The following is a 21773-nucleotide window of genomic DNA, read 5'->3' as shown; positions in this document are numbered from 1 at the left end:
ATATTGGTATCGTCCTTACGAACCTACTAGATAGTTCTTCCATTCCTAGTGCATGCAATTGATGGAACCAGGCATACCGGGAAACCCTCTTCATTCTCCAAATGCCAAAAGCTTGGCTGTGTCGGCATAGTTGGTTCTCTCAAGTACTCTTTGCCAAACACCTTCACCACTAAAGTGGAAAATCTGACCATCGCTTTAATACATGACCTCTCTGCCATCCGGATACACTCATCAACAGTGTCTGTCCCGTTGTATCATATGCAGATATTCTCATAGCAGCAGTGCAATTCTAGAGACAAGAGAACCCAAGTAGCCTGGTGCAATCCCTCTTTAGCGTGAAGTGTCATATTCGTTCACACCCTCCACAATGCGTAAGAACACATGCCTATGCATCCGAAAATGAGGATGAAAGAAGCCATAATGACATGTCAGCTTGGCTCATGAATAGTCAGTGTAGAGTACCAACGCCAGCCTTTCCCCTTTTTGGTTATCAGTTATCCTGCTCGACGTAGAACCCATGAAGTTGAGAATATGCTCCTCTTCCTTCTTCGATGCTCCGAGAATACTCAACATTAACATAAACTCATAGTCGTTGTCACCTTCGTCCCATGTCGATGATATGAAGAATTCGTTGTAATTAAAAGCATCATTGGTGTCCATCTTTTGCACCCCACAAATGTGCAACAAGAAAGCGGCCAAACTCTATTTCAGACATTTCGTTGAATAAGTGGTGCACGAGGTGGACGGCATTTGTGGTCGGGGGTCTAAGACATACCAAGAGTGGCGTCCATACGACGAGCGTGTTCGGGGGCAATGATCCGGGTGAGCGTGTGACTAGATGGGGCGCGGGTTGGGGGAGGAACAGAGGATGAAAGAATGGAGATAGGCGGAGGGAGGAAGGAAGCTCTAGGGTTTGAGATGGGGCCCATGTCTCGTCAGTCCGGACAACCCTCATTTCTCCTCCACATATGGTCTGGGTTTGGAGAGTTCGGACAACCCAGGCATATATCCTAGGTTTAGGGGAGGCCCTGCTGGATGGCCTTTCGATTGTGTTTGTATCATAAACGGCCAATAACTCGTATTTTTCCTCGAACGATGCTTCTTTTGGAATTGCGGCAGATCATGCATATTCAACGTTTGTGTGTTAACAAACCTTTTCTTTTGCTTTTGTATTTTTGAGATTGCTCACCACAAGTGTCATGTGGTGCCTGAGGGTATCTCCAACGCCAACACAAACTAGACAACGCATCCGTTCGTGGATTGGGGGACCAGACCGCAGACACTGATGCAAGGCCTACCATCCAATCATAGCCGCAAATGTCTGCACATTTCGGAAGAATTTAATGGAAGAGAACAAATTTGATGCATATTTAACAAACTGGACGATATTCATTCATATTTTGATGATTTTTACATAGAACTGGATGCTTTTCATCTAAGCTGGAGCAAGGTCATTACATCTTGACATATTCAACTAAATTGTACTCTAAACCTAGTCTAAATGACCGTTGGCGTCCATTCCCCATGCCTGACCGGTCATGAGCCCCGAAAAATGAAGCTCCGCCTCCGTAGCCTGCAAGCGACTAATCCGGCAACGATGATGAGCCCGTCAAGCTTAGCTTCAATGGGAAGGGAGGAGTGGTGTGGCCTTCCTGGGACCCGAGCGTCGGCGACCTCCCATGCTCCACTCTTCTCGCTACCGGCGGCGCCCGCGGACGTGCCGTCTTCGTCCTCGTGGCAGCGGGGCGTGGTCGAGGTGGAGCTGGCGACGTCGTCCCTATGGCACCGGGGCGCGGCCGACTTCATCCACCACCTCATCGATCTCCTTGAAGGCGGCTTCTAACTCTGTCTGATGGACGCAGTACCGCCAGCGGGTGCAGCAGATGTCGCGGGCGGTGTGGTAGGATTGGACCAGCGCCTCCTGCTCGCCCACGACCATGTCCGGCGCGATGCCCGTGCCGCCGACGAGTTGCTCCTTCGCACGCTGGTGCTCGTCGAGGAGGCGATGGTTGTACGCCTGGTCGCCTTGCGCCTACAGGGACGTGGCATATGTCGCTTTTCCAACACCATGTTGGTGTAGTGAGCTCGGGCCTCGCCCATGGTGATGCCGGCATGGGCCGGCGAGGAAGTTGGCACAAGCTCGTTGTTGGCCGCCTCTTCCATTGGGGCGTCCGCAGCGCTGGCCTTCGGTGAGCTTGTCCGTCTGCCGACCTGCCAGCCTACTGCAATGGTGGCGATCTCCTTTATTTGCTCGGACTAGAGGCTGTCCCAGAGGGCTTTGGAGCTCGAGGAGGCCATCATTGGGGAGTTAGGGAGCAGAGGAGGTTGAATGCGGCTGTCGCCGAGCCTGAAGTTTAAATAGCGTGCAGATGGTAGGGCATGCAACGAGGTGGCTAACGGTGGGTAACAGACGGATGAACAGGTGACGCTGGAGCAGGTTCCTCGGCAACCGTGCATGTTTAATGTAGGGAGGCGGACATACTGGATGTCATTTGAACGCCGATCAGTCGCGTGCACCGGGATGCGGCGCGGGCGGTGCTCTCAATGCCGGAGCAACCTGAAAGGTTGCGTCCATTTTGGGCAGGCATGAATGCGGCGGTGACGCTCTGGAGCGGCGGTGACCGCTTAGGGTTTGTGTGGGCCAGGGACATTGGATGTTTGCGTGGCAGCAATCCAAACTCCCGCGAAGCCCCTCAGTTTACTTCCGGTTAATCTCTGTCTCTACTGCTTAATAATCAATCACCTTAATATACTTACCTTCTAAAACAATTCCACTTTAATTTATTTGTCAAACTTCTAATCAAAATATAAGGTAATTCAAGGGTATAATTTGATGTACATTTATTTACACAATCACATCATTATTAATAGATAAATCACAAGCTAACATGTTAAAATATTTATATCCTGTTGCGATGCACGGACATTATTTTAGTACGAGAAAAATGACATTCGAACCATCGAATGAACCCATATTGTGGGCAGTCTGAGGGTCCAACGGAGATGCCAAACAACCCAAAAAAAAAAAAAAGAAGAAAAAGGCAGAGAAGAGTGTAAATCTTCACACGCTGGCCGGGAACGTGAGCTTTGGCCCGAGCCGGCGCAAGCGACAGGCCCTCCCTCCGTTTCCAAAGAAAGGATTGAAAAGATTTTAGCCCATCTGGGTTTTAGCTCCACAGCCACCGCCGCCATGGCCGTCATCCCACCCCTCTCACTCCTCCTCCCCCTCCCACTCCTCCCCTAGCCTCGCGTCTGCCCCGAATGGCGAGCGCCTCCATCTCCTCTCTGTTCCTCGCGCCACCCGGATTTCCCTGCCAGATCGCCGGCCGCCTAGCCCCCGCCCCCAGAATCCGTTCCTCGAGGCGCTTCGCGGCTGCCCGCTGCGAGGCCGCCCTCGTCCCGGCGTGGCGGCTCCGCGCGCCGCCCCGTCGCCGGAACGTGCTGCGCGACAAGGCCCCGCCGCCGCTGGTGGTTCGCCCTCCCAACCACGAGGCCCTCGATTCTCGTCCGCAGCTGGACAAGGACCGCCCTCCTTTGGTTGGTCTTACTGGAGAACCGCAGTCTGCTTCGTCCGATGATCACGCGTTACCGGATCCTGAGGAGAAATCGGACATTTCTGTTTGTCTAGATGCCGGTCCAAGTGGGAATGCAGTGGCTGAGTCCACCTTGGATGGCCCGAAGGATTTGGATTGGGATGCAGAGGAGAGCCATCTCTGCGGCAATGGGACCGGTCCTGTATTCAGTGTATATGAAGACCCAGACGGCAATGCAGTGCATGTTGAGGTGAATGAGGATGAAATCGTTAGCAGGTGTGTGAGTGCAGATGGAGAAGGGAGTGGCGATTTGCAGTCCATGTTGTCTCGTGCAAGAGTAATGGCTAAGGGGTTTGAAAGTGGCGAACGTGAGGTTCCGAAGAACAGCTCATTGGTTCAGTTCGTAGCCACCGAGAAGAAGGAATCGTGTGTTGCGGATGCTGATGTTTCAGTTGTGCAGACAAATAGGACTGCTTCAAGGGCTGTTGCACAGGGTGGTTTTGCAGCATTTTGTGGTGTGTGCATTGTATTGATGGCGTCGAAGTTGATTTGGAGGAACATCAAGGCACCTTTTTCTAGAAAGTCGTTTCATGTACCTAGACCAGGGATGAGAGCTGGTCAATTGGACAAGGGTAACGGCATGGTAATCAGTAATGTACATAAGTTTCCAGGAGATTTACTGGTAAGACCGCAGTTAGAGAGGATGGAATTGATGAACAACCTCAAAAAAGCCAAAATGTCAAGAGAACGGTTTTCTTTCAGAAATATATTTTGTTGCAGTACTGTTGCAAATGATGACAATGCAAGAATAACCGAGATCAGAAGAATGGTGACTGATGTTCACACTCTAGAAGAAGGAAACCTTGGAAAAAGCAAAGGGGGAAACAATAATTCTGTTGTCTTTCCCCACCCAGTAGTTGCCACCGAGGAAGCAATTTCAGCAAGTTATGTTAGACAATCCGTAGATGATGCATCAGAGTTCGACAGTTGTGAATTACCTAATATTAGTTCCTCCAATGGTATTATTGAGGAAAGTGTCAAGCAGCCTGTGGATTTTAAGAACGGAGCACCAACCGTAGACACATGTGTAAAAGATCAGTATGTTATTGGAGAAATTGAACAGCCTGAGTTCAGGTATAATGATGAGAGCACAGCTGATGCAAAGGATACAACTTCTGTCATACATGCAGCAGAAAAAGAACTACATATTTGTTCTGCAGATGATCATAATGTGAGTCCTAATACCATCAATACCCCATCACCTGAGTTTGAAAGAAAAGAACAGTTCGCGGAGATAGCTGCTAGTATTCAAGGACTAGAACCATCTGAGCTGTTCAGTAGTGACAAACAGATGATTTGTATAAATGGTAGTGCTCACCAGATCATCAATAATGTTGTCCCAGAAACTGCTGATGTTTTTTCACCTAATTGCTTTAACATTTCATCATCTGGGTTGAAATACAACGGAGCATCCCTAGCCAATAGTGAAAATGATATCAATTGCATGCAAGAAACTGAAGTACCGATGGCCTTTGCAAATGATGCTCAGATGGCTAACTGTGAAGGCTTTGCTCATTGCGTAAGCATAATAGGTAAAGAAGCATGTAAAGATCCACTAATGACCGATATATCAACTATGAAATCACCTCAGAGAATCAGTGAAGAGCCTGCGGATTTGATGACATATAACATGCAATGCATGCAAGAACCAGAACCATCCAACCATGATGGCAAAGAGGTAATTTATGCAAATGCGAAGAACCATAAGAAAGCCGTAGTACACAATGAGACAAAGACTAGTTCAGAAACAGTTGATGAAGCTAACGCATCTCCATTATACATCCTACAAGAAACAGTTCAACACAGAGGTGCAGAAGTTGAAATATCAGAGAAGGAAGTGAAAATCACTTCCTCCAACAAAGAAGCCAGAGGGCATCTTAAAAAGGATAAAGCGAAACTACAGAAAGAAATGTTCAGTGACAAGGTACCTGGAACAAAGTTGTCAGCAGAAGGTGGTGTACCTGGAACTAGCATTGTGGTTGATCCATCAAATGGTGTACAGAAAACTAAAAGAGTGGCACGCAAACGGCTGAAGAAAGTGCAAACTAATCAGGGAGCTGCAGAAAGAGTCACAGAACAAGATGTCGCTCACAATAGCAGCATGGTTGGTCAGGAAAACAGTAGCCAGAATGTTAGAAGGACAAGAAGAAAAAATCAGACAAATGCATTTCACACCGAAGGATCTCAAACAAGAGAAGAAATTCCAGAAACAACTTCCATGGAAAGTTTACCTGATGATGCACCAATAGCTGAAAACATGAAACCTCTTGTTAAGGCAGGTTCACCTGCTGGAACACTATCTTCAGAGGTATCAGTAAGAAACTATTGATTTGCAGTATCCTTTGCAGAGCTGTTACTTATATGTTTCAATAAGACAATTTTAATATGGTGCTCTTTCAGCAGTATCGTTCCGTAGTTTGGAATTCGTCATAAGGTCATCTTTCTAACAAGGACCAGATAACAACACTAGTGTAGAAGGATTAGGAAAATGGTAGGTGCTAGTTGTAAACTAATGAACTCTTGAATGTGCAAAAAACATTGTAAGTAGGAACTTATAGAATTTTCTGGACATAGTGAACTATATATAACTTGTGAGTAATACAGGAACTTGTGCAGTAACTCTCACGAAATGCTGCAGGGAACAAGTGATTCAAAATGTAAGTAACATAAGATTAAATGGCTTTCAGTAACTATTCTTGAACAGCCTATTTTGGATCGGACTGTACATCACTGGTTTGCATAGGTAATAATTTAAAGAAAACCATGACCTAATCCTTGAGCTGGTCCTCCAATGAGTAAAATGCACACATCGTCCTTCAACTCAGTCACTTAGATCCATGGACTTTGTAACCACATATTCATCCATTTAAACTTTTTAAAGGTTGCGCTAGAGGTTCATATCTGGTCGCGCAGTCTCTGACTGCTTCCGTGTGTGTTGACTATGAAGCATGACATCCTTCCCAATTACATGGTGGCACTGGCATGTCTTCTTCCTCAGACTGCAAATCGCTGGTTTACATTTACTTGCATGATGCTTGCAGCTTGCCGTACTACTATTATCATATTTTCTCTTGTTTGTTCCTGAATCCTGGCGTTGTCATGTTTCTATTGAAGGATATTCTTAGGGAATCTCAGCCAAGTAGGTTCAATACCCATACAATGAGGAAGGAAGAGTTAAAACTCAAATTCCAAGCTTCCGAAAGGATGGAGGCAGCCGCAACGGAAACTAAAACCAATATGCACAACTATAGTGCCATGCATGAGGGATCAACTGATTTTGACAAGTCGAAGACGAAGATGGGTGTAGCTGCTGCCAAGAAGTCCACAAAGAGGTAGATGTTTTCCTCAGAATTCTCCTTTTTATTGAGTCAAAGATCATATAGAATGGCTGTGTGATTGGTATGTACACACACTTGTCTGAAACTGTCCACTGCACACTTCCTTTACAGAAAATCATTGTCGAAGCGTACCAAGCCAAGTAATCCAGTGTCAAATAAAGACTCAGAGGAACCCACTGGTGACTGATGTGCATAAAGTGTTTCAAGTAATGTCCTCTTCGTCTCCTTCGTGCATAGGCATTAAGGCAGTTTCTGGAGAGTTGCACTCAATTAATGTGCAGCAAATTTCTTGGTGAGGAATAGTGGCAATATTTGCAGTACAGGCATCAACCGAAGAGGATAACTTCTCTCGTCAATCTGAAGTTCATCTCTGCTGCTGATGAAGGGGGTTGAGCTAACCAGGCTGCATGGAAAAGAGCTTGGTAAAATATAGGCCAACAGGATGGTGCTCCAGTATTTTACAAATACTTGACAGTCTATAGGTCCTATTCCATTTAAGTTGGAGCATCATTATGAAGTTTAGTCAAAAATAGCAAAGTCTCATAGGTGTATACTTTGAATCATGTTGTCCAAGTGGCATCTATTTTGGAGCAGAGGTGGCAATAAAGTTAAATGTACCTTCTGGTCTGCAAAATCTAGAAATAAATGAAGAAAAATATTCAGAATTAGGCAGCAATAGGGGATAAGTATAATATTGTTAAAAACCAACAGTAACAACTCAATATGTTACTTCCCCCGCCAAAAAAAACAACTCAATATGTTACTTCACAATTACAACCTTGCTCTTTTTATCTGATCGAAAGATATTTGTAAGATGCAGCAATTGCAAAAGAAGTAAGTTTCCGTGAACATTTTTGTACAATCCTTGTGTGGTTACAGATACTGTTAACACATCAGCGTATTGCCATAAACCATACTTGGCTTACAAATCCAAGGGAAGATGGGACGTAAACTTAGTCCTGTTAGTGGATCAAACTCGCAAACTTGACAGCATATATTTCATGGGACAGATGAACATGATTTTTTTTTACTATGAAACAATTGGAACTAACCAGTATACACGTAACAGAATAGTATTAATCCTGTAGCTCAATCTAATGTAAATGTTAGACTTTTCTCATGCACGCAGTCAGCGCATTACAGTGGACCATTACACATATGAGTAAGTGGATCGATTCAGCAAATATTATGAGTGATTCGCACCACTGGCTCTTTAACCTTTTCAGTTTTGGTACCAAGTTCCTAAACATGCATATTTGCTTGAACGTTGCTTAATTTTATCAACTACTCCCTCTGTTCAATTTGAACTGCCAAAACGCCATATATTTAGGAACGGAGGGAGTACATCCATTGGTCACAGAAAATATGTAGTAATGTGCTATGCGGAGAGGCGACATGTTCACTCACCCTTCATTTTGGAACCAAATGACCATTAAAAGTTTAAAGTAGCTACTGTAGGATTGGAATGAAGTGTATGCTGTTTGTTTCTTATGGAGATCATACTCATTCCTGTTGCTTTTAGACTGCTTAATCTGCTGGTGGAATTTGCTTCCTATAAATCCCTCCACGATTCCATGCTGTCATTGAGTTACTCTTCTAGTCAACAAGTTTAATTGTTGTGTATCAAAGCACGCAACAGGGAGAATTTGGCCTGGTGGGGAGGCTTGGTTGGGAATGGGTTTAGGTCATAGGTGAAGTTGATTTCTTATTGCTTGAATTTACTCCCTCCGTTTCTTTTTACTCTGCGTATAAAATTTGTTTGAAGTTAAACTACGCAAAGTTTGACCAAATTTATCTTAAAAAATATCAACATTTACAATGCAAAAGTTACATAGTATGAAAATTAGTTTCATGATGCATCTAATGATATTGATTTCATATTGAGAATGTTGATTTTTTTTAATATAGTTGGTCAAACTTTATGAAGTTTGACTTCAGACAAAATTTATATGTAGACTAAAATGAAATGGAGGGAGTACCGAATACATGATTGCCTTATGATTAACTTAGGTTTGAGAAAGCAATCTCCAACTTAAGGTAACAAATCTTGTCTAATGGGAGAGTAATCTTAGCAAATGATAGAGAAATAATTTATAGATAGATATGGGTGCATCTGCCATATGTCTTGTGTCATGTGTGCAGCCGGTGGCTGTAGGACCAAGGCCCACGTCCTCCTAGTCCAACCATGACACTCATGGTGCGGCAAAGCATGTGTGACCTTCTAGTTGGTCCAAATGGGACTGGAAAGTTGGAACTCCTCTTTGTGGAAAATTTATCAGGTCAGGTAGCAGCCACTTCAGCTCGAAGACCTATTTTCATGACCACATATACAGTTATAGTTCTAGTCGACTGGTGCAATCAAGCAAGCGAAATAATCATTAGAGAAATTTCATGTTAAGCATTTTACACTGCCGCAATGACACAACTTATAGAACCTCAGGTACACTTCAATCCTGACATATCAAGGATATGCCAGTTACAGTTCGATATTTACTCCACAAGCTTCGGGGGCATGCTTCTGATCTTCATCCTAGCTCAAGGGATTATTTATCCTTCAGACGTGTTGCACTAGTATTTTTAACATGCATCTGCGCTTCGTCCTCTTTCTAGCTATGACCATTATCCTTCAAACAGATCTGACAGCAGCTCTTCAAGATCTTCGGTGGTGTACTTCATAAGCCTTTGATACTTGTTTTTGTGATTCTCAAGGTATGCACTGTAAGCCTGAACAAGCTTCTCTGATACTGATTTACGCATGTTGGACCGGAGCAGAGGATTTTCAACTTTCCACGTCTTCTGAGTCCAGTAAGTTTTCTCAAATTCCATGTTAAATATTTGCAGTGTTGGTAGGCTAGAAAAGATTGGGATTTTGTTGGTCTTTACATGGAAGCAATACATGACAGATTCCCAAGAAATGTTGATGAACGATGAGATGTGGTCCTTTAGTTGGTCTTGGTGCTTCAGAACCCAATCTTCTCCTAGAAGATGCCTTATCTCTGAGCCTTCTACTTGATGCAACAAAAAGTTCACATTATTCACCATGAACATTTGTTTCAACCCTGCATCTTTATATCGATGAGATTCTTTCTCAAGCATAATTTCCATGTGAGAGATCAAGGTAGCAACAGTATCTTGCAGCGTCTCCATTGCAACCTTGTCATCCTGTTCATCACCAACAAGTATGATCTTGAGAGAGGTGCCATTGTCCAGAAGTGACATGATGTATTTTAACAAGTATCTGGTGATCTCATGGATACCGCCACCTTGGGGGACTACGTCAGATTTATAGTCAAAGATCATGTCTTTGAGTACCCGAAGACCACTCCTTATGCTTCTTCGCAAATCATGCAGTGCGTTTCCAAACCTTTCTGATAGTGATGCACCTCTTTTCGGGCATAATTCATCGACAAACTGAGCGAAATGTTGCAACAGGAAAGGGAATATATTCTTGGGCAGGACCAGCAACAGGTTAGCAAGCGCTTCGTGGACTCGTATCATGGCGACGACGTGATCTGGGTGTGGTGCTGTCGAGGTTACCACTTGTATCAAAGAAAATACAGACTCCAAGAGCCGGATATTTGAGTTCACCTTTGACCCCATTGAAGATCTTGCCCAGCGACTGATCTCCTTGATAGAAGTACTTACGTTCTTGAGCAGCTTTGATGGTGAACAGAGGTCTGGATGCTCCCAGCCATTGATTTCTTGCTTAGGGAACTTCGCTGCTGATTCAAGAAGATCCTCATGCTGCTGAAGCTTCTTTCCCTGTATGAATTCCGTACCTCCTGTGATTGCTAGTGCTGGGTTTTCTTCCTTGGGAAACTTCGCTGCTGATTCCGGAAGATCCTGATGCTGCGGAAGCTTCTTTCCCTGTGTGAATTCAGGAATTCCTGTGGCTGCTAGCGCCAGCTTGTGATCCTGATGCTGCTGAAGCTTCTTTCCCTGTGTGAATTCAGGAGTTCCTGTGGCTGCTAGCGCCGGCTTGTGATCACCGGCACATCCGGCTTGAACTATGTGCTGGATTGCGGCGGGGCTTATTGCCGCGACGGCAAAGGGGTTTGGGGTGGCAGGGGTGCTGCAGCCTGTGGAGATGGAGGAGCTGGGGCAGCTACTCAGCGTCGGAGTAGAAGCATAGCTGCTCACGGTGGAAGCAGGACTCCTTGGGAACGCCATTTCCCATTCGGCGATTCTGCAGGGACTGGCTAAGGTTTTGCACCAGCAACTAGCTGCTGAACTCATGTAAGCTTCCCCTCAACCGCGTTCTCGCAAAAAACCGATAAGCGCGTCGATGGCTTAGTGGGCACCGCAAAACAGCTTCGCCGTATATATATATATTTTTTTAACTGGCTGACTATAAACCAGAAGGACGAGGGTGCCAGACAATGACCACTCGATGTGACGGCTGCAGCGGAAGCTGAGTACCAGGCAATCATTTTGTGAAGAAAAGAACGATGTATAGGAGGGATATGACGGGGTAATTTTGATGGATATGTTTGAGCTTTTTGCGGATCTTATATTGGATTGGGTTAAATATGCATATTCTGCAAGAACCCGGTTGATGGGTAAAGATATCAGGTGACCACCCTTCACATGCTCCATGCTCCAAATTTTGGAAAGTCACATTTAGAATGTTTCAAAAAATTCTGAATTTTTTTATGGATGTTCACAATACATATGTCCATAACCCCTAAGGGCTTCTTTGATTCAAAGGAATTTTATAGGATTTCTAGAGGATTGAAATCCTTAGGATTTTTTCCTATGTTGGTCCTTTGATTCATAGGATTAGATTCCATAGGAATTTTTCCTATGGAATATTTTGTACTACATTTCATAGGAAACCTAACATCCACTCCAACCTCTTTTTACAATTTCTTTGTTTTTTCTGTGACATCAAAAACTCATTGCTAATCCTATAGAATTCAAGTGGGCATGCCACTCCAACCCTATACTTTTCCTATTCCTACATTTTTAAAATCCTACGAATCAAAGAGGCCCTAAAAAGTTCGGATCAAAATTTGAAATATACATTGGGAAACAAAAACCACAAATTCATATGTGACCCTATTCATGTTTTGTCTTGTTTTGACACTATTCATTTTAGATTTGTCTTTCTTGCTTCGCAATGTGTGTTCTGAATTTGGATCTAAATTTCTTAGGGTCTATAGTCACATGCCTTGTGAACATTCACAAAAAATCCAGAATCCCCCCCAAGGTCAGGTCATTGACCTGTCGTTCCCTATTGTGTTGTGTAAATGATCTTTCCCGCAGGAAGGCTCACACGAACGCACAACGTTTTTCCTTAGCATTTCCTTAAAATATCTCTCAAATTGTCATGCTATAAGAGCATCTACAGCTGAACTTGATAAATTCAACCCTTCAACGCGTCCGCTGTTAATGACCGGTCACGCCTCAAATTTCCCTTCTCACAACCGGACACCTCAATTAACATACCTCAAATTCATACAAACTCATGCAACTTACATCAACGATGCATTACACACGTCCGACTACTACATCAGGACATTGCCATCGGACTACCAAAAACTGACATGTTTAACCTACATGCTAGCTATGGAGAAGATCATCCACGGCTGTCCTTGCCCTTCCGAGCGCCCTTGCTCATCATGCCTCAAATGCAGACGGACATTGCCTCCTCCAAACTGCACGGGATAACACCCCAGTCGACAGATCTGTATTGGTCGTCGTCGGATCCATTGCCCGCCATGCCGGAGAAGGCCGGAGATCGCCAGACGGGAGCTTGGGTGGTGGAGGGGAGTGGAGTGAAGTGGCTAGGGTTTGGCCCTGATAGCAGATGGGGAGGAATATATGTGGGGTCAGGTGGACCAGCGTGGGCCGGGTCCGACGTGGCGAACGCGCCCAAGCGCCCTTATATCCGCCCTCGATTTGGACTGGATATGAGGGGTGCCGGTCAGTCCGGGCGTTTGAGGCCCGTTTGAGACGCCCGTCTGGGTCATTTTTTTGTGACCAGTCATTGACTGGCCGTCCGCCCAGACGTACGAGGAGGATTTGGGGTGCCTGGCTGTTGGGGTGTCAGGAACATAGGGATGCAGTGCTATTCTGTTGAAATGAATAGTACAAACCCATCACCTGCAAATATTCAGAAGATCAACTGTAGCAGCACTCAAATATTGATAGATAGGTTCCTTCTGTTAGAAAACGAGAGACAGGTTCTACTCAGAAGTAAGACAATCTGACACGCTCATAGGCAAATCTAACCTAGATAATGCTTCCCAAGTGATAACAAGTTGAACCAGCCTTGTCTTCTGCTTGATGACGCACCTAGCAACAAGAAACTGATTTCAGGTGAGTACAAATAAATCTATTTGATTCATATGCATTCTTGACATAGGGGTGGAGCGCTATTCCACTGAACTGAATAGCACAGAAAGCCGTCACCTGCAAATATTCAGAAGATCAACTCTACTAGCACATAAAACTTGATAGATAGGTTCTGTTTAGAAGGAAAGCAATCTCACACGTTCATAGGCAAATCCATTTTGATAATGCTTCCAAGTGAAAATAAAGTTGAATCATCCTATCAAATCTTCTGCTTGATTATATATATATATATATATATATATATATATATATATATATATATATATATATATATATATATATATAGGAGTAGGATTTTCTACAAGTGCTTGCCACAGAACTAGTTAAGGGTTTCAACGATGCAAAAGTTCTCAAAATTTCTGAAAAAAATACTGAACCAACACACCTATAATATAACATGATCCAACGGAGGGATTAAAAATATATGACTGTATGTGTCCTGGACAAAAAAACAAATAGTTCAGTATATATTTATGTCGTAGTGAGCTGAAATGCTTATTATTTTTGCCGAGGACACATAGATGCATATTTTGACAATCCCTCCGTTGGATCATCTTATTACATTAGAGAGATGCTCTCATATTTATTTCATATTTTTTGATAACTTTTAAACCATTAAAAGTTTAGCAACCCTTAACTAGTTTTGTGGCAAGCTATGTTAGACATAGTTTTACCTATATATATATATATATATACACGCACATATATATATTATGGATAACCTGCTTTATGATGCAGCTAGCAACACGAAATTGCTTTCAGCCGAGTCCAAACAAATATAAAATTGTTTAGTTTGTATTGGTTGGGGTGCGCCTGGCCTGGGCAATAGTGCAACGCCCAGGCAACACACGAGGGCCCCACTAGCAAGCTAGTGTGGTGGACCCTCCCTCATAAAAAATAAATTTAATATCGTTGTAGGCACATGGCCCACATATCAGATATTAAACTGATAAGAACAGATACTACACTTGATCTTAGCCAAAAGGCCGAGAAAGGTATGCTTTAGAACCCTGCCCTCCGCCTCCTCTTATAGCTCTGTTGGCCGACTGCGCTGCTTCCGCGGGCGAGGTGGGACTAAACAAGTTAACAGTGAGTCATTAGAAACCTGCCTGTGCGTTTCCCTACCATTGCTTCCGTTTTGGACTTCTTGGCCCAACTAAAGAATAGTAGCCCAGATGCCTCAACAGGCCAGCAATTATGTGGCTTAACTCAGTCATGGCCTGATCAGGGTAGTACATAATTAGTTGTCAAGTACTAGTAAACGAGTTAATAGTTAATTAACTATTGCTGGCTCCTGCAACTCATCCAATAATTCATATCTGGTTAACAACGTTTCCTAAATTAGTTTATTTAAATATAGCAATATAATAAAAGCAAGTTTTTGTCATTTGGGTGTTCAGGGATTTAACTTCAAGGACTCAATGAACCTGTGAAAGCTATTAAAACGAAATCTAAACTACCCCAATTAGCATTGCTCCCAGAGAAGTCTTTCCATTGTTCCTGTCAGTTCAGTGTGCCAGCCACTTCCTGAATTTATTCTTAGTCAGAACAGTATTAGTAGCCACACATTCTGCGATACTTTCTTTCTCTTCCTTGATCCAAACCGAACCACTCTGCGCGGATGAATGCCTTGTAGCCATCAACTGGGAAGAAATTAAAGTGCTGCCCCCGTCAACACAACATCTGCTGAATATTACAACAGTACTATACCCTGCAGAAATGCAACTCTTTATAACCAACTACTACCGGATAGTGCGCGGCGGCATGCCACGCTCCATTAGTTGGTTCGAGAGTTGTTTTTCTTGGTGCGGAAAACAGTACTCCCTCTGTCTCAAAATGCAAGACTTTTTTTTAAGTCAGACTATGACAGTGTCAAGAAAACGTCTTATATTTTGAGACAGAGGGAGTGTGTGTTAGTTGTTTACTTGCAAAATTTATACATAGTTCACACTGCAGCAACCACACAACTTCTAGAACCTCAGGTACAGTTCAATCTTAACATATCAAGGATATATCAGTTACAGTTCCATATTCAGTACGCAAGCTTTGGAAGCATGCATCTGAATCGGATCTTCCTCCTAGCTCAAGGGGCCATTTATCCTTCAGATTTGTTGACAAGTATTGTCACATGCATCTGTGCTTTATCCTCTTTTTAGCTATGCCCATTATCCTTCAAACAGATCTGACAGCAGTTCTTCAAGATCTTCAGGGGTGTACTTCATAAGCTTTGGAGCTTTGTTTTTGAGATTCTCAAGGTATGTACTGTAAGCCTGGACAAGCTTCTCTGATACTGATTTACGCATATTGGACCGGAGCAGAGGATTTTCAACTTTCCATGTCTTCTGAGTCCAGTAAGTTTTCTCAAATTCCATGTTAAATATCTGCAGTGTTGGTAGGCTAGAAAAGATTTGGATTTTGTTGGTCTTTGCATGGAAGCAATACATGACGGATTCCCAAGAAATGTTGATGAACCGTGAGATGTGGTCCTTCAGTTGGTCTCGGTGCTTCAGAACCCAATCCTCTCCTAGAAGATACTTTATCTCTGAGCCTTCTACTTGATGCAACACAAAGCTCACGTTATTCACCATGAACATTTGTTTCAACCCTGCATCTTTATATCGATGAGATTCTTTCTCAAGCATGATTTCCAAGTGACAGATCAAGGTAGCAACAGCATCTTGCAGCGTCTCCATTTCAACCATGCCATCCTGATCCTGTTCATCGCCGACAAGTATGAGTTTGAGAGATCTGCCATTGTCCAGCAGTGACACGATATATTTCAACAAATATTTGGTGATCTCATGGATACCACCACCTTGTGGGACTACTTCAGATGTATAATCAAAGATCTTGACATTGAGTACCTGAAGACCACTCCTTATGCTTCTTCGCAAATCATGCAGTGTCTTCTCAAACCTTGCTGATAAAGATGCACCTCCCTTTGGGCTTAATTCATCTACAATCTGAGCGAAATTTTGCACCAGGAAAGGGAAGATGTTCTTGGGCAGGACAAGCAACAGGTTAGCAAGCGCATCATGGACCCGTATCATGTCGACGATGTGATCTGGGTGTGGTGCTGTCGAAGTTACCACTTGTATCAAAGAAAGTACGGACTCCAAGAGCCGGATATTTGAGTTCACCTTTACTCCCGGCGAAGATCTTGCCCAGCGACTGATCTCCTTGATGGAAGTACTTACGTTCTTGAGTTGCTTGGATGGTGAACAGAGGTATGGATGCTCCCAGCCATTGATTTCTTGCTTAGGGAACTTCGCTGCTGATTCCGGAGGATCCTGATCCTGATCCTGATGTCCGGCTGGAGCTACTAGCCCTGTCTCGGTGGGGACTATTGCCGTGGCCGTAAATGAGCTTGGGTTGCTGCTGCCTATGGAGATGTAGGAGCTGGGGCAGCTGCTCAGCGTCAAAGTAGAAGCACAGCTGCTCATACTGGAATCAGGGCTCCTTGGAAACGCCATTTCCAAGTTCCAACTCAGTGATTCTGCTAGGGCTGAGGTTTTGCAACAGCAAGTAGCTGCTGAGCTCTGTAAGCTTCTTCTTGACCGCGTTATTGCAGAAACTGCTCCCTATCTTTGGCGCTTTGTTTTCGACTCTGCTCGCTTGGGTAGCGAGGTCGCCGGTTCGTTTGGTACACAGCCTTTGGGCTGATATGTGTGTGTGTGTGTCGTTTTTCCTTATTAACTGACCATTTTTCTTTCTTCTTAACGAAAAGGCAGGTTCTTCAGAAAGAAAAAAAAGAAAACTTTGCCGCGTCGCGGGAAAGCGCGTCAGTGATTTGATTGGTAGCGCAAAACAGCTGTCAAGGTGCAATTATATTGTATGATGTTAGTGGGTTACTGTAAACCACAAGGACGAGGTGTACACTGACCCCTGGACGTGACAGGCTGAGATTTTTTTCCCTTGGAGGGAAAAACCTGTGTACTTTAATTCATATCAAGAGGCCAACGATAGAAGCTGACCGGGACATGGTGGATGCCTGGATGGCGACGCGTAAAATAAATAGACTGAATGGAAATTCTAATTGGTAATGGTTTTGCTGCAGGCATGTAATGGTTCGGTGTTGGCAGTATGTGGCTATGCTTGTGGAAATGCATACGGGAAGGTCTAGTGATGGGAGGGGTCTAATCCAGGCGTTGGATCGAGATCGTATGGTTCATCAAAGAGGTGGCAATTGGTAAAGTAAGTAACATCCCAAGTGTCTACATACACTATTTATTTCATTTTTGCTTGGTCCTACATGCTATTTTCTTCTTCTTTTGTTTAGCATAAAATAAAACATAGGAAAGGCTAAAAATCTAACGTTAGATTTTTACTCATGGCAAATCGAGCGTTTTTCATGGCAATTTATATTGGGCCAAAAATGGCAAAATTACTTTGCAAGCAAGACAATTTCCTGACCAAAAAAAAAATTTGAGGCGAATTTGTATGCTCGTGAACTAAACTTGCCATCCTCGGCAAACATAATTTGTCATAAATAACGTTTGATTTGCCAATGCCTAAAAATCGGATGTTCCCTTGATATCCGGGTCATAAAACATTTGTAGGGAATTGTGCAAATTAGTTTGCTTTTGTGTGTAGGGCCTGTAGGGTCATATGTTTCCACCAAATTTTACATGTGGTGTTCTGCATTGCTCAAGTCATTCAGATTAATCTATCATTAATCCTATGAAACCATGGACAGGCAACTTAATCGAACAAAAATACAGCCATGACCACCGCAAAGATCAGCATGTACATCCTACCCTCACCAACGCCGGGCCGCCGGCACGCGTCGCTCCTTCTAACGCTCTGCTCCTCCCTAGCCTCCCTAGATCCATTGCCGGCGCTCCTGTCCGTCGTCCCACCATCCTTCGTCCCAGCCGCACTAGCATTCTTCCACGGCGGCATTACCGCGGTCGGTGGTGGCGGCGGATCCACCGCGCCACCACCAGCATCCCCCACGCTCGCAGTCACAGATGGCGATGCCGGCGGCGCATCATAATCCGTCTGCAGCAACGTCACTGAAGCAAGAAACATAAATTTCAGCAACTACTCGGCGTCTGTGCTGGTCGATCACGAGTCCATGCCCGGCCGGACGCAAGAAAAGATTTGTGCGAATGGTCACCTTGGCAGGTCGCCAGAGGAGGCGCGTAGAGGTAGCACCCGGGCAGCGGCAGCACCATGGGGAGCGTGGGGATGAGGGTGGCGATGAGGCCGGCGAGCACGCCGTTGGCCAGCGGCAGCGAGCACAGGCAGCGGCGGCCGGCGTCGAGCGCCTGGTTCAGCGACGAGCAGCAGGCGGCACTTATGTTCACGGCGCCGCCGCCGGACGTCGCCATCCCCAGGCACGGCACCAGGTTCACCCCCTGGAGCAGGTTGCAGCACGGCGCACGGCGTGTGCCCTCGCGGTGCCGCTCGCCATCGCCAGTGCGACAGCAAGAAGTAGCAGATGGAGAGCCGCGGCCGCGTGTGATGATCGGCACTGGAAGTGTTGTTGTGGCTTGATTGGTGGTACTAAGTTCATGCTGATCGCGCGATAGGTGCTAGCTAGTCCCTACCTCTGCTCATCTGTTTAATTACGTAGCTAGAGCAGGTATAAATAGGACAGAGTGCAGCACCAATGTTCAGTCAAACGAAGACTCAGCGAGATTATTGTTTTTCTGTCTATTTTGTAGTAGGAAATTTTGAAATGCAACAAGTAACTAGAATGATCTGCGGTTGACTCATGCATACCATGTGGCCTTCTTCATGCACAAACGGTGCATATGTTTGACTCTGTACCTACCCGTGCTCCTTACTTCTCCAACATTGTTAGACTCTCATAAGTTTCAAAAGGAAATTGATAAAGGAGCTATAGGCTACTATCTTTATCCCTTGTCTTGTGACTCTGCAGTTGCATGCATGAACTTGTAGAAATTTGCTTGCTTTTCCTTTTCCATGGAGTCACGGTGTAGTATGGTCTGATGAAGCCATGGATCTGTCCAAGATACCCTCCCAAGGACATCTCTAAAGGAACCAGAAGCGGTCGAAGCAAAATCATCATCCACTCGACCGTGAAGCTATGTTCCACTCGACAGTATAGAAGACACTCGACTATGCGAACAACCACTCGACGATACAAGAAACCACTCGGAGTGTAGAAGGCTTAACGTCACTCAGGATGACAACGGTCGGTCATTCACTCTGTAACCTTAAAGATCATTTATATCTCTTTATCACTAGCGTTACCAGTGAACATGGTCGCTCCGGTGACACCCAGTTATTTGAAGTGGTCCCAGACTGCCATCACATTCGACCAGTCCGACCACCCAGCGCACATAGCCACCCCTAGGAGGCAAGCGTTGGTGGTCGACCCAGTAGTCGAGGGCACCCGACTGACAAAGGTTCTGATGGATGGTGGCAGTGGCCTGAATATACTGTATGCAGAGACATTGAAAGGAATGGGCATTCCAATGTCCAGACTCAGTGATAGTAACATGAGTTTCCATGGGGTCATTTCAGGCAAGAAGGCTGCATCACTCGGCCAAATTGCTCTCGACGTGGTTTTCGGTGATTCCAAGAATTACCGTAGAGAAAAGTTGACATTTGAAGTTGTGGATTTTCAGAGTGCCTATCATGCTATTCTGGGCAGGCCAGCTTATGCATGTTTTATGGCTCGACCATGTTACGTGTACCTCAAATTGAAGATGCCTGGTCCCAAAGGGGTGATCACTATCACTGGTAATCGGAAGAAGGCAGAAGAGTGCTTCCAGAAGGGCTCAAAGATCGCCGATGCACAGATGGCTGTAGTAGAATTGCAAGAATATCAGAAAAATGCAGATCCGAGTGATTTGTTGCGAGCCAAGAAGCCCGCCATGGATTCAGCATTCCAGTCGTCTGGCGAAACAAAGTCGATTCACATTCACCCGATAGATCCCAATGCCGCTCCGACTCACATTTCAACAACACTCGACTCCAAATAGGAAGAAACGCTCATCCAGTTCCTCCGTGAGAACTGGGACATCTTCGCATGGAAACCTTCGGACATGCCAGGTGTTCCCAGGGGACTGGCCGAGCATCGTTTGTGAGTCTACCCAAAAGTGAAACCAGTCAAAGAACATCTTCGATGGTCTGCCGTACAGAAGAGGAAGACAATCGGTGAAGAGGTGGCTCGACTTTTGGCAGCTGAGTTTATCCGTGAGATTTACCACTCCGAGTGGTTAGCTAATGTTTTCATGGTCCCAAAGAAGGACGACTCACTTCGCATGTGCATTGACTTCAAGCATATCAATCGGGCCTGCCCGAAAGATCACTTTCATCTCCCTCGCATCGACCAGATAGTCGACTCGACTGCAGGGTGCGAGCGTTTGTCCTTTTTGGACGCCTACTCCAGGTATCACCAGATCCGTCTGTACGGACCCGACGAGATAAAAACAACTTTCATCACCCCATTTGGGTGCTTCTGTTATGTCACTATACCATTCGGTTTGAAAAACGCTGGAGCCACATTCATGCAGATGATTTAGAAGTGCCTGCTCACTCAGATCAATCGGAATGTGGAAGCATACATGGATGACATTGTGGTCAAGTCACGTAAAGGTTCCGACCTACTGACTGACCTTGCTGAAACCTTTGCCAACCTCAGAAGGTACGATATCAAGCTTAATCCATCAAAGTGCACGTTTGGAGTTCCGGGCAGAAAATTACTCGGTTTCCTCATTTCCGAACGAGGGATTGATGCTAACCCAGAGAAAGTGGGTGCTATACTCCGAATGAAACGCCCTGTGCGTGTGCATGATGTCCAGAAGCTTACTGGTTGCTTGGCCGCCCTAAGTCGATTCATTTCTCGCCTCGGTGAAAAGGCACTGCCTCTTTACCGACTGATGAAGAAATCAGATAAGTTCGAGTGGACTCCTGAAGCTGATGCAGCATTTGCAGAGCTAAAAGCCCTGCTTTCCACCCAGCCGGTGCTTGCTGCCCCAATCAGCAAAGAGCCTTTACTGCTTTATATAGCAGCCACTAGACAAGTCGTCAGTACAGTACTTACGGTCGAGCGGGAAGAAGAGGGAAAAGCCTATAAAGTTCAGTGCCCAGTTTATTATATTTCTGAAGTTCCGACTCCGTCAAAGCAGAGATATCCGCACTATCAGAAGCTCATTTATGGGATTGATTTACATGACCACGAAGAAGGTTGCACACTATTTCTCTGATCACTCTGTTATAGTCGTCAGCGACGCTCCATTGTCAGAAATTCTGCACAACAGAGATGCAACTAGTTGAGTGGCAAAATGGGCGATTGAACTCCTCCCCTTAGATATCAAGTTTGAGGCAAAGAAGGCTATTAAGTCCCAAGCAATAGCAGATTTCCTCGCCGAATGGATTGAACAACAACTGCCGACTCAAGTTCACTCGGAGCACTGGACCATGTTCTTTGATGGATCCAAAATGATGAATGGTTCCGGTGCTGGGGTGGTTCTGGTATCCCCCCGAGGAGACAAGCTCAGATATGTCC

The 21773-nt window shown here is 45.0% G+C and overlaps 3 protein-coding genes, 1 non-coding gene and 1 pseudogene across 5 annotated transcripts; 1 reads left to right on the top strand and 4 right to left on the bottom strand.

The window, feature by feature from the left end:
- Nucleotides 1-3151: 3151 nt before the first annotated feature.
- On the top strand, nucleotides 3152-7548 carry LOC119328247. The gene is made up of 3 exons (XM_037601255.1): nucleotides 3152-5901; nucleotides 6708-6925; nucleotides 7043-7548. The coding sequence occupies exons 1-3, from the start codon at nucleotides 3262-3264 to the stop codon at nucleotides 7116-7118; spliced, it is 2934 nt and encodes a 977-aa protein (XP_037457152.1). The 5' UTR covers nucleotides 3152-3261; the 3' UTR covers nucleotides 7119-7548.
- A 1589-nt stretch (nucleotides 7549-9137) lies between these two features.
- On the bottom strand, nucleotides 9138-11208 carry LOC119332391. The gene has a single exon (XM_037605574.1). It carries the CDS (start codon nucleotides 11165-11167, stop codon nucleotides 9551-9553), a length of 1617 nt encoding a protein of 538 aa, XP_037461471.1. The 5' UTR covers nucleotides 11168-11208; the 3' UTR covers nucleotides 9138-9550.
- A 2882-nt stretch (nucleotides 11209-14090) lies between these two features.
- LOC119334772 lies at nucleotides 14091-14287 on the bottom strand. Its single transcript, XR_005161535.1, has one exon. It is a non-coding gene; the product is annotated as a U2 spliceosomal RNA (small nuclear RNA).
- Nucleotides 14288-14942: 655 nt separating this feature from the next.
- Nucleotides 14943-16964, bottom strand: LOC119328081 (exocyst complex component EXO70A3-like). 2 transcript variants are annotated; one of them, XM_037601120.1, is made up of 2 exons: nucleotides 16153-16963; nucleotides 14943-16002 (listed from the first exon to the last, which is right to left on the bottom strand). In XM_037601120.1, the coding sequence occupies exons 1-2, from the start codon at nucleotides 16759-16761 to the stop codon at nucleotides 15454-15456; spliced, it is 1158 nt and encodes a 385-aa protein (XP_037457017.1). In that variant the 5' UTR covers nucleotides 16762-16963; the 3' UTR covers nucleotides 14943-15453. The 2 variants fall into 2 exon arrangements, with proteins under 2 accessions (XP_037457017.1, XP_037457015.1); XM_037601118.1 differs by having other exon boundaries at nucleotides 14943-16964.
- A 920-nt stretch (nucleotides 16965-17884) lies between these two features.
- Nucleotides 17885-18815, bottom strand: LOC119328516 (annotated as a pseudogene).
- Nucleotides 18816-21773: the final 2958 nt, after the last annotated feature.

This window comes from Triticum dicoccoides, chromosome 7A (genome assembly GCF_002162155.2).
Source record: "Triticum dicoccoides isolate Atlit2015 ecotype Zavitan chromosome 7A, WEW_v2.0, whole genome shotgun sequence".
Lineage (NCBI taxonomy): Eukaryota > Viridiplantae > Streptophyta > Magnoliopsida > Poales > Poaceae > Triticum > Triticum dicoccoides.
This window is presented reverse-complemented; position numbering and strand designations above follow the sequence as displayed.

What these genes read in the sequence shown, in the direction of transcription:
- LOC119332391 (XM_037605574.1), bottom strand. Translation starts at nt 11,167, where the DNA reads ATGAGTTCAGCAGCTAGTTGCTGGTGCAAAACCTTAGCCAGTCCCTGC.
- LOC119328081 (XM_037601118.1), bottom strand. Translation starts at nt 16,761, where the DNA reads ATGGCGTTTCCAAGGAGCCCTGATTCCAGTATGAGCAGCTGTGCTTCT.
- LOC119328247 (XM_037601255.1), top strand. Translation starts at nt 3,262, where the DNA reads ATGGCGAGCGCCTCCATCTCCTCTCTGTTCCTCGCGCCACCCGGATTT. An exon ending in CTGGAACACTATCTTCAGAG is followed by an intron (nt 5,902 to 6,707) that starts GTATCAGTAAGA and finishes TTTCTATTGAAG; the next exon opens with GATATTCTTAGGGAATCTCA. An exon ending in GCCAAGAAGTCCACAAAGAG is followed by an intron (nt 6,926 to 7,042) that starts GTAGATGTTTTC and finishes CTTCCTTTACAG; the next exon opens with AAAATCATTGTCGAAGCGTA.